We start from the raw sequence: 11,503 nt of genomic DNA, 5'->3' as shown, positions 1-11,503 counted from the left end.
ATGCACTGCTGGGTCTCAAGAGGTTAAACGCCACTTCGTGTGTAGCATTCAACGGTGGAAAGCAGTGGTTTTCAGTTGGATTTCTGTTACGACTCATCAGCACCAGGAGCTCCCGGCTGGAAGGGGACCTCGCTGCTGCTGCTGCTGCTTTAACGAAGGCGACTGGAAGTGTTCGGAACTTCAGGTGTTGAATCATATCAGCTGAGATGTTGACAGTGTGGCCTAACGTGGCCAAAACTGGCCCTCCAAAGGGTCGAATCCGGTCCAACTGGAATTTACACTGAAGATATATCAGTCACAGGCGTCAAAACCATTTTAGTTTAGGTTCCACATACAGAACAATTCAATCTCCAGTGGGCCACACCAGTAAAATACTATCATAATCTATAAATACTGTAAATTTTTGTCTGTGTCTTATTGTAAAAATGTAAAATTACATGAAATTGTTTAGATTTATAAACTATCCTTTCACAAAAAATGTGAATAACCAGAACAAATATGAACAACTGAAATTTCTTAAGTGGACTAAGTGGCATTTTATCAATATTCTGCCTGTTTCTAAATGTTTTATGTATTTGTAGAGCCACTGTGATCTGGAAATGACAAACTGAGGCAGAATATTGTTAAAATTACTCTGATTTTTCCTCAGAAATTTCAGGTTGTTGATGTTTTTCACATTTCTTTAAAGGAGAGTTTGTAGATGCAAACATTTTCAAACTCTAATTTTACTTTTTTGCACAAAAATACAGAGAAAAAACTTGATTGTGTCATTTTTTTTTCTAGGTTATTATGTTCTTATTTTACTGGTCTGGTCCATTTGAGATCACATCGGTCTGAATGTGGAACCTGAAACAGAAGGAGTTTGACAGTCCTGGGATAGAGGAACACTGTAGACACCAGAATCAAAACCAACACCTCTGGAAAGTCAATCACTGATTCAAACGCATGATTGTTCCGCAACAGATTTACTAGTGTTACAAAACCGACCAGTCGCTGCTAAAACTTGCAGAACCTAAAAACGATATTTCATTGGCCTCGTATCGTTGTGATGATGCAGAATTCAATTTATTGTTTTACTTCTTGTTACTTTCTTTAATGCAACACTCCAGAGGCACCAGAGAAAAGGCAGTTTCTCTGGATGCATCAGTAGCGTCAGAGTTTGACTGTTTTTGGAATCACAAACCATTCACTACTGTTATGAGCTTCACACGCAACACTAATGAATACACTGAACCGGGTGTAAAATAATGTGTAAAATAAGTCCCCGTTCAGCTCTTTGGGTTTACAGAGGAAGGTGATTTCCTCTTCTGATGTTGGTCCTCACATGTTCCTGTTACAGCACAGTGTAAGGACTCCACCTGCTGGAGGAACAGTGTACTGCAGCGCTGGTTTAAAAAACAAAAAAAGAAAAAACACAACAAACCCTCTGGCATCTAATTGGTCCGTGGTCATTGCACCTGATCTCAGCTCGATGTGGAACAGACGCAGGACTGAAATGGGTTTGGATGCATCCTCTCAGAGTTTATTGCACTGTGATTGGAAATGTATTTTAGATTTTATTCTTTTTTTTTTTTTTTTTTCTTAATTCTATTTTTTATGGGCACCGGGAAAAAATCTAAACCTTACAAAGTGTATTTTTCTCATTTCTAGTCCAAATATCTCATCACACTTAAAATAACTTTTCAGTGAGATATAAGAACTGATTTTTAGACGATAGATCTGGAAAATCTTATCTCAAAAAATCTTACCAAGATAATTTTTATTTGTTCCATTGGCAGATTTTTTTGCTTGAATAAAGCAAAAAAATCTGCCAATGGAACAAGTGAAAATGATCTTGGTAAGGTTTCTTGAAGTAAGATTTTCCAGATCTGTTGTCTAAAAATCAGTTCTTATATCTCACTGAAAAGTTACTCTGTAGGGGATTCTGTCTTATTTTAAGTGTGATGAGATATTTGGACAAGAAATGAGGAAAAAAACACTTGGGAAGATTGAGATTTTTGCAGTGGGCATTTTCAGACAGAGGGAGAAGTCAGTCATTGTAGGTCAAACCTCGGAGGTTTTAATGCGACATTTCCGGCCGAACACTGACAGCGAAGGCCTTGATAATCTGTGCAGATGCAGTGGGGTTTATTCCACCGATGCAACACGACATGTTCGGATCCGCTTTATGTCACAAACAAACACAGTTCTGCACTTTAAACTGTGCGTTAGAAGCAGGTGGACGACGTTATGCATTAACTCTCTTATTTAATGTTCAGTAATACGGCGATTCCAGATTAGATTTCGTTCTCTGAGCCTTAGACGGCCACAAGTGTAAATGTTACAAGTGTAAATGTCTACTGGGGTTTCTGCAGACACAATTTGCAAACTCATCCAAATGGTTGATACAACTGCCGAGTGATGACGACCTGTGTGCACCTGCTTCGTGAAATCTTTCCGAAACATGTTACCGTTTGTCACTGCCACAGAATTATACGGGTCAGTGCTCAGTTTCAGGTTCCGTGTGGGTTACCGCTCCTTTAGAGTTTAAGTAAAGCTGAAAGCGTTAAAACAGGGGCGTCAAACTCATTTTAGTTCAGTTCCATATTCAGCCCAATATGACCTCAAGGACAATAATAACACAATTTCCTATAATTTTAACTCAACTGTTGAAGTGTTTGAGTGAAAAAAGTAAATTACATGATGAAAATCTTTACATCTACTAACTCCTTTAAAAAAAGAAAAGCGAATTACATGAACAACAATCCATAACCTGAAATTTCTTAAGAAAAATAAATCAAATTTAACAGTATTCGGCCTCAGTTTGGTCATTTACAAATGTACATTACAACTTATTACATTAAACATTTAGTAATACGGAGAAATTTGAGAAACAGGAAAACAAATTACAGAAAAAAAACCCCCAATGTGAACAAAACAGAGAATCAGAACAGAACATGCAGATGAAATGCATGAAAACTTGAGAAAAATTAACAAATATTGTTAATATTGCACTTATTTCTCTTAATACATTCCAGATTCTTTATATTTGTTCAGGTTATTCACATTTTTGTTAAAGGATAGTTTGTAAATATAAACATTTTCATGTCATTTTACTTTTTTACACCTAAAATAAAGAGAAAACTTTTGGGTTATCATGAGTCGCTTTTCCATTGGACATACGTGTAAAACTTTACTGATATTTACTAAACATCGGAAAACAGAAGTGCATGTTGTCAGTTTTTCATTAAATCACAAATGCGATGATTTGTTTATTATCGCAAAATGACACGAGAAGTCATTCCATAAACATGGCAACGAACATAAATATCGCATTGATTTACAGATATATTCGTTATTATATATTACCCCTCTATCTCGTACTAAATTAAAAATGATTCAGTTTCCTGGTGTGTCCACACAATAAACTCTTCTCTTGTTGGAACGTTCGTCGACATCAGTTTTTTTTTGTTTGTTTGTTTGTTTTTTTTTTTTTTTATTCATGTGACTCCAGTTGCGGAAACAGGTCTTTCCGTTGTAGTTTTGCATGATATACTAATTGCACTACACCTGAAAAACCCACCTCTTGCCAGCGCGAAAACTTTTAATCAGAAATGAGAGTTTTGCCGAAATTGTCCTGCTTCTAATTTTTAAATTTATATGCACAAGTTATATTTGGACAATTTGAGGATCAATGGAAAGCGACTAATGGTTATAGTTATTTTACTGGTCTGATCCACTTGAGATTGAATTGGGCTGAATGTGGAACCTGAACTAAAATAAAATAATGATGATAATTGTTAATATCTTCCGGCAATTTTTACATTTCACAAATTCGCCCCAGGGGCTGGAGTGGACCCTTTGGCGGACCCGTTTTAGCCCGCGGGCCGTATATTTGACACCCCCGAGTTCAGATAATGAAGTATTTTCAACGGTCCATTTCAGCCGCTGCTCAGACACAGTAACAGATTAACATGAGGATTTCTGTCTATTTTTGTGTGTAGATTGATGAGGAACAGTGACAGGCTCTTGAATTGGAGCTGTACTTTTCAGTTTAGGCGGTAACCATGGTACCAACTGAGCGCCGTCACCATCGAATGGTGTCGATCTACTGATGATGCATAGTGTGAGTGAAGAGCAGAGGTCGGCCAGCGTTCAGTCCAAGCCTGGGTACAGATGGTGACCCAACATGGTGTGTCTGTGTTCTTGTACCCAACAGCCATTTGTTTCCACGACAACAGCTCTGGATTCACCAGTTCACTATAAAAAGGATTAAACTTTTTCCTCGGAACAAAAAACGGTGCTCTGTTTCTTCATGAAAACTCCCTGCTCATGTGTCCCAGTGGCTGTTTCTTCAAATGTAAAGTGTGAAGTCATAAAAATGACACTGGACTGGAGTGAACAGTCTCGACTCCAGGGTGTCAAACATACGGCCCACGGGCCAAAACTCATCAGATTTATTTCCAGCTGCAAAAAAAGCCAAATATGGAAAACTGCGACTTTGTAAAGAAGCCCAACCTTGAACTTTTATTATCACTGAACCTACACTAGAGCAGCACAGTTTGGGCTTTGGGAAGTTTTCCACGACACTAGTCAGTATAGAAATACAGGTTACAAATACATATACAAATACACATACATATACGCATATACAAATACATTTACACATAGAAATTCCTATACACATACAAATACATAGACATATACATATACAAATACATATACATACAAATACATAGACACATACAAATACATATACATATACAAATAGACATACACATAAAATACACATACATACAAATACATAAACAAATACATACATATACATACAAATACACATGCATACAAATACATAGACACACATATACATAGACATACAAATACCGACACATACAAATACATATACAAATACATGGACGCATATAAATACATATACATACATATGCAAATAGACATACACATACAAATACACATACATACATATATGTACAAATACACATGGATACAAATACATAGACACACAAATACATAACATACAAATAGACAAATACACGTACAAATACATTAGAAATACACATTCATAGATGCATACATATACAGATACACAGACAAATACATATACACATACATATACAAATACACATATAAATACACATATAAATACATATACACATACATATATACATCTACATACATACATAAACATATACCTTACACCTATTGGCCTGAAAATGAGTGGGAAGAAGTACAACTTATTTATACCACCCTCAGTTACATGATAGTGTCAACATGACATTGTGAGTCTCGTGTGTGGTGTTGTGGGGGGGGGGGGGGTCGTTTTTTTTATTATAATTCGCTCCAGCTCCTCCCTGTTAGTCTAAGTATGACCAAATGTCACCCAAAGAAAACCCAGCATCGTGACAGCTTCAAACATCAGACCACAAACATATTAGTTAGAAATCACTGTTAATGTCTCATTCTGTGATCAAATTAAGTGAATCACACTGTAAAATGATAGTGGGAGTGATTTTTTTCCCCCCTAAATCAGGGTACTAACTGTTACAGAGGTTGTCCTGCAGTTTGTACGGTGAAGGTCACTAAAGTCCTGATGATCTCTAGGAGGTTCTGATTAGTGCCCTGGTTCAGTAATGATGACACAGAAAAAGAAAATGAAGCGAACAAGTGCAGGAATGAATAAATGTTGCACCTGAAAGACACTAGAAAGACATTAATAAGAAACTTAGAGCATATCTAATTCAAAAAGTCAGTGAGAGACACGTCTTCTGACTTTCTTTTACATTCTATACATGTTCATGCAAAGTACGAAATGGAGCAGACACGAACATTGTGTCTGGGTTTTTTCAGAGTGCAATCAAATGTTTATACTGGAAGACTGAGCACTCCTCACCTTGAGGCACTCTGCCAACACGGAGTCATCTTAATGAACCTTGAATGCATCTAGTCTGAGGTAACCAACAGAAATAAAACACCTGAGACTTTAAAGAAGTTAAAGAAGCTAAAGGCAGATAAGGCTGCACTGTTTGATGCGGTTCTGCAGAATCAGTGATAAAGCTGTTGGTGCTAAAATGAAGTTGTAATACCATGATGGCCAGTAGATGCTGCTCCAAAAGCCCTGGTTCCACTAGACTGATGTTACCAGGTCTCCTAGAAATTTTGAGATTATTTGTTATATAATTTCCAAGATGCAACTGGAAATAAATACATAAATACATACATATAAAGCTCTCTCTCTCTATATATAAAACACAATTAGTGCAGCATTATGTACTAGACAATATATTATCAATATGATAAAGAAATACACATAAATAAGTGTGCAAAATTGTTATGTATTTAAAATTATGTGTTTATCACAATCCTTAACTTCACCACTAGATGTCAGTAAATGTCACACGCTGAACCTACCCTTAGATAATGTTACAATGATAATCCGACAGTCCAAGCTTTCATTATACAGTGCTTAACCTCATACCTTACATGCCTCAGTCATATTTTTGGCTAAATTGTAATATCTGTGTAACTTTACTCTCTTAACACTGATCATTTTTCATCATTGGCTACGAGCTGAAATAAATGTGACTTAGGCAGTTACGCTACGAAGCCACGATGTTTGTTTTGGTCGCAGGGCGATGTATTTCTGTACATTTCAGGTCCAGGTCCTGACTCTAGAAACGTTCTTTAAAAAAACTGAAACTCAACCTGAGGACCAACGTGTGTCGTCTGCAGATCATGAACGTTGAGCTGCTTCCATCTGAGTTTTGTTTTCGCTGCAACTTTCATGTGTTTGATGAACAAAAACTTTTGATGGGATTTCACAGCGGCGGCGTTTCTGACACGCCTCATGTGAATCCGGTTTTAACCTCTGTAATGACTTGCTTTGGTTCTGCAAGACGGTAAACAGAACCCGGCTCGGCCACAGGAGGAGTTTGATTTTTTTTGCGTTTGCCAAGTACAAAGAGGCATCTCAACGGGCTCTGATTCCCAGAACGAAGTTTAATCATGTCTTTATAAAGGGAATTGACTCTCCACTTATTTTCCATTATGGCTGTGTCTGGAGGAGCACAGTCACCACCGCAATCACAGACCCTGGACCTGGTAAACAAATGGTACGGGTGCTCCATCAGTGACATATCCTCTCACAGATTGGTTCAGTGAATGTATTAGAGATCTTTAATCATCTGTGTCTCGGCAGGACTCCGGCTTTATGGTGAATAAAGACAACCAGTCCACATGAAAACCCACATTTTTCTAAATGGGTCTTTTTTCCCCAGGTTAAAGTGGTTCTATGTAGTATTGATATTCCAAACTCTCACCAGCAGGGGTCAGTCTGGTACCAGAACACACTCAGGACCAAAAACAACGCATCAACCCTATGTTTCCACAGACTGTATCAGTCACTGAATAAAGTCTAAAGCTCATTGTTTCCACACATATGTATTATTGTATCATCAACTTTTCGTTTTCAAACTAAACCTCATAGACGCTTATTTTAACAGTTGCTAAAATAACACTGTGTCTTATAATCTTCACATGCTGCATCAGCTGATAGTTTACATTATAGCTCTGTTAGCTTAGCTCTGTTTTTAGACAGAAAACAGCCACAGTAAAACCACAAATCACCTCGGTTTTCTGTACGTTTGTGTCGTCAATAGTTGAACTACACTGGAAAAAATCTAAATCTTCCCAAGTGTATTTTTCTCATTTCTAGTCCAAATATCTCATCACACTTAAAATAAGACATAATCACCTAAAGAGTAACTTTTCAGTGAGATATAAGAACTTATTTTTAGACAATAGATCTGGAAAATCTGATTTCAAGGAATCTTTACGAGATCATTTTCACTTGTTCCATTGGCAGACTTTTTTGCTTAATTCAAGATTTTTTTTTTTTTTTGCTTAATTCAAGTAAAAAAAAATCTGCCAATGGAACAAGTGAAAATTATCTTGGTAAAATTTCTTGAAATAAGATTTTCAGGATCTATTGTCCAAGAATAAGTTGTTATATCTCACTGAAAAGTTACTCTTCAGGTGATTATGTTTTATTTTAAGTGTGATGAGATATTTGGACTAGAAATGAGAAAATACACTTGGTAAGATTTAGATTTTTTCTGGTGTACAGATCTGTTTGGAATCCATCTGTCACAGTTTAGTCTGAAACATGGATCAACAAACGGCAACTAAGCAAAGAAAATGACATCCCATAATAACTTGATACCTTCATGAGCATTAGAATCAAACTCAAACATGTAGAAGAAACGCTGCAGTGATGTATAATGTGATGTATAACAGTAGTTGCTAACGCACCCCATTTGTGCCTGATTGCCCCCCCCCCCCCAAGGATTCTCTTTCGAAATGTCCCCTGTAATGTCACTCACAACCCTCCAATGTCCTCGCGCCCCCCCAGATTGAGAACCACTGCACTAGAACACGTCTCTCATCTCCTACCAGTGCGTCCATGGTAACGCCCCTGACTACCTTAATGACCTCCTCACACTTCGTACATACACTGGAAACCTTCAGCCCCAGCACTAACCTCCTTCACTACTGCCCCGAACCAGGATTTGGACCCTGGGAGACTCTGACACTGTGTTGTTCTGGTTCTGTTGGACCTGACCAGTGCCTTCAGTACAGTGGACCATCTTGTCTCCCTCTCAGAAGGGTGGCATTCAGGCTGTGGTTTTAGAGTGGTTCAGATCCTACTGAACACAGAGAAGGTTTTGTGTCCATGTTGGAACTGTTGAGTCATTTTTGCTACCTCTGATATGTGGAGAACCTCAAGGCTCCATACTTGGCCCTCTTTTCTCTGCTCTGCTCTTCTCTTCTGCCTTTACTTCCTCTAGAATCAATTCTCCACAAATGGCGTTGCATTCCATTTTTACGTTGATGACAGTGAAATTTATGTACCACTTCAAAAGGGAAACTCGGAGAAACAGCTACTTCAGTACATTGTAGAAATGAAGGCATGGATGTCACTGAATTTCTTGCACCCAAATTTTAAAAAGACTGAGGTCATGGTGTTTGGACCTGGTGATGGCTCCAAAGTCTATGTTGATCTGAGTCCTTTACGTCAATATTTGACACGGACAGGGACAAACCCAGGTGTAAGGCTGGACACTGGTCTTAAACTTAACCTCCTGAGACCAAGGAGAGTGAAAGTTTTAGCTTTTTTACATTAAACAATTGTCTTGATCGGAAACTGCATAATTCAACATTTTTTCAAACACATTTTTTTAATAGTTTTTGTATTTATTTACTTTTTAATGGAATGTCCTTTGCAATGGACAGCTTTTTTTTTTTAAGTAAAACTGTGAAACTTTTGTCCCCTACATAGGTCAAAAATGCATTGCTGGGTTTCAGGAGGTTCATGAAAACAGATTAAAGCAGTGGTGAAGTTCAGCTATTTTCAACTGAGACAGCTGACCAAAGTAAATTTTTTTGCTCTGTATCATTTTGAGATTTTAATCCTTGCTTTTATCACAACTCACTTAGACTACTGCGATGAACTTTATGTTGGGCATGGACAGACGTCACTTGCAGCTGACAGAACTGGTCTTTGTAACTCAGAAAAACTGGCTTCTCTTCTGTGTCGTAACAAACTCAGCAGCTCCACTCTGTCCTTACATGACCTCGACTCCTCCCTGTAGATCTGACAGTTTCCAGGTGGGCGGAGCCAATGTGATGGAGATCCAGACAACAGACAGGAAACACTGCACATGTACAGATCAGAGCTCAAACTGCTTTCACTCAAAGTGAAACTGAACCAGTCGTTGTGACACGTGGCAGAAATGACGCAGAAAGGAGTTCAGCTGAATCCGAAAACACTTTCCTGTTCAATCTGCTTGGATCTACTGAAGGATCCAGTGACTATTCCCTGTGGACACAGCTACTGCATGAGCTGTATTAAAAACCACTGGGATGGAGAAGATATGAAGAGCATCCACAGCTGCCCTCAGTGCAGACAGACCTTCACACCCAGGCCTGTCCTGGGCAAAAACAGCATGTTGGCAGATTTAGTGGAACAGCTGAAGAAGACTGGACTTGAACCTGGTGCTGCTGACCACTGCTACGCTGGAGCTGAAGATGTGGTCTGTGATGTGTGCACTGGGAGGAAACTGAAAGCTGTCAAGTCCTGTCTGGTGTGTTTGGTCTCCTACTGCCACAAACACCTTCAGCCTCATCATGATGTACCTCAGTTAAAGAAACACAAGCTGGTGGATCCGTCAGCAAAGCTCCAGGAGAACGTCTGCTCTCGTCATGATGAGGTGATGAAGATGTTCTGCCGCACTGATCATCAGTGTATCTGTTATCTGTGCTCTGTGGATGAACATAAAGGCCACGACACAGTCTCAGCTGCAGCAGAAAGGACTGAGAGGCAGACAGAGCTGGAGGTGAGTCGACAGAAAATCCAGCAGAGAATCAAAGACAAACAGAAAGTGAAGGTGCTTCAACAGGAGGTGGAGACCATCAGACACTGTGCTGATGAAGCAGTGGAGAAGAACCACAAGATCCTGACTGAGCTGATCCGACTGATGGAAGAAAGAAGGCGTGATGTGGAGCGGCAGATCAGATCCAAGGAGGAAACTGAAGTGAGTCGAGTCAAAGAGCTGGAGTTGAAGCTGGAGCAGGAGATCACTGAGCTGAGGAGGAAAGATGCTGAGATGGACAAACTGTCACACACACACGACCACATCCAGTTTTTACTCCAGTATCCATCAGTGTCCAAACTCAGTGAAGATCCAGACTCATCCACATCGACATCCATCCTCGGAGTTATTTGAGGATGTGACGACAGCTGTGTCAGAGCTCAGAGATAACTACAGCACAGTCTGACAGAGGAATGGACCAACATCTCACTGAGAATCACTGAAACACAGGTTTCACTGATTAACCCTGAACCACAGACCAGAGCAGAATTCTTAAAGTGTTCATGTAAAATCACACTGGATCCAAACACAGTGAATGAACATCTGTCACTGTCTGAGGAGAATAGAAGAGTAACATGTGTGATTCAAAAACAGAACTATCCTCCTCATCCAGACAGATTCCTTTTTCTTTATCAGGTCCTAAGCAGCGAGAGTCTGACTGGTCAATGTTACTGGGAGGTGGAGTGGAGTGGGAGGGCGTTGAGGTCGCAGTTGCATATAAGGATATTAAGAGAAAAGAAATCTCTGATGAATGTACGTTTGGACACAATGACAAATCTTGGGCTTTATGTTGTAACAAAAACGCTCCTGTATTTCGGTACAACATGTCAGTTCTTCTCTCTCAGGTCCAGTTTCGTCCAGAATCGGAGTGTACCTGGATCACACAGCAGGTATTCTGTCCTTCTACAGCGTCTCTGAAACCATGACTCTGATCCACAGAGTCCAGACCACATTCACTGAACCTCTGTATGCTGGAGTTTGGCTTTTGTATCGGAAGGATGGATCCACTGCCCACTTTCCTAAACTCCAGTAAACTCATCGTTAACTTTGAACCAGTTGATCAGATCAATATTTATGAA

General features: G+C 39.2%; 1 protein-coding gene across 1 annotated transcript; it reads left to right on the top strand.

Moving 5' to 3' along the window:
* The first annotated feature begins 9,749 nt into the window (after positions 1-9,749).
* LOC115437305 (E3 ubiquitin/ISG15 ligase TRIM25-like) lies at positions 9,750-10,742 on the top strand. The gene is given in 2 exon segments (XM_030160508.1): positions 9,750-10,428; positions 10,431-10,742. Coding segments are annotated over 2 exon segments (693 nt in total). The 5' UTR covers positions 9,750-9,785; the 3' UTR covers positions 10,481-10,742.
* The last annotated feature ends 761 nt before the right edge of the window (positions 10,743-11,503 follow it).

Source organism: Sphaeramia orbicularis, chromosome 17, assembly GCF_902148855.1.
Source record: "Sphaeramia orbicularis chromosome 17, fSphaOr1.1, whole genome shotgun sequence".
NCBI lineage: Eukaryota > Metazoa > Chordata > Actinopteri > Kurtiformes > Apogonidae > Sphaeramia > Sphaeramia orbicularis.
This window is presented reverse-complemented; position numbering and strand designations above follow the sequence as displayed.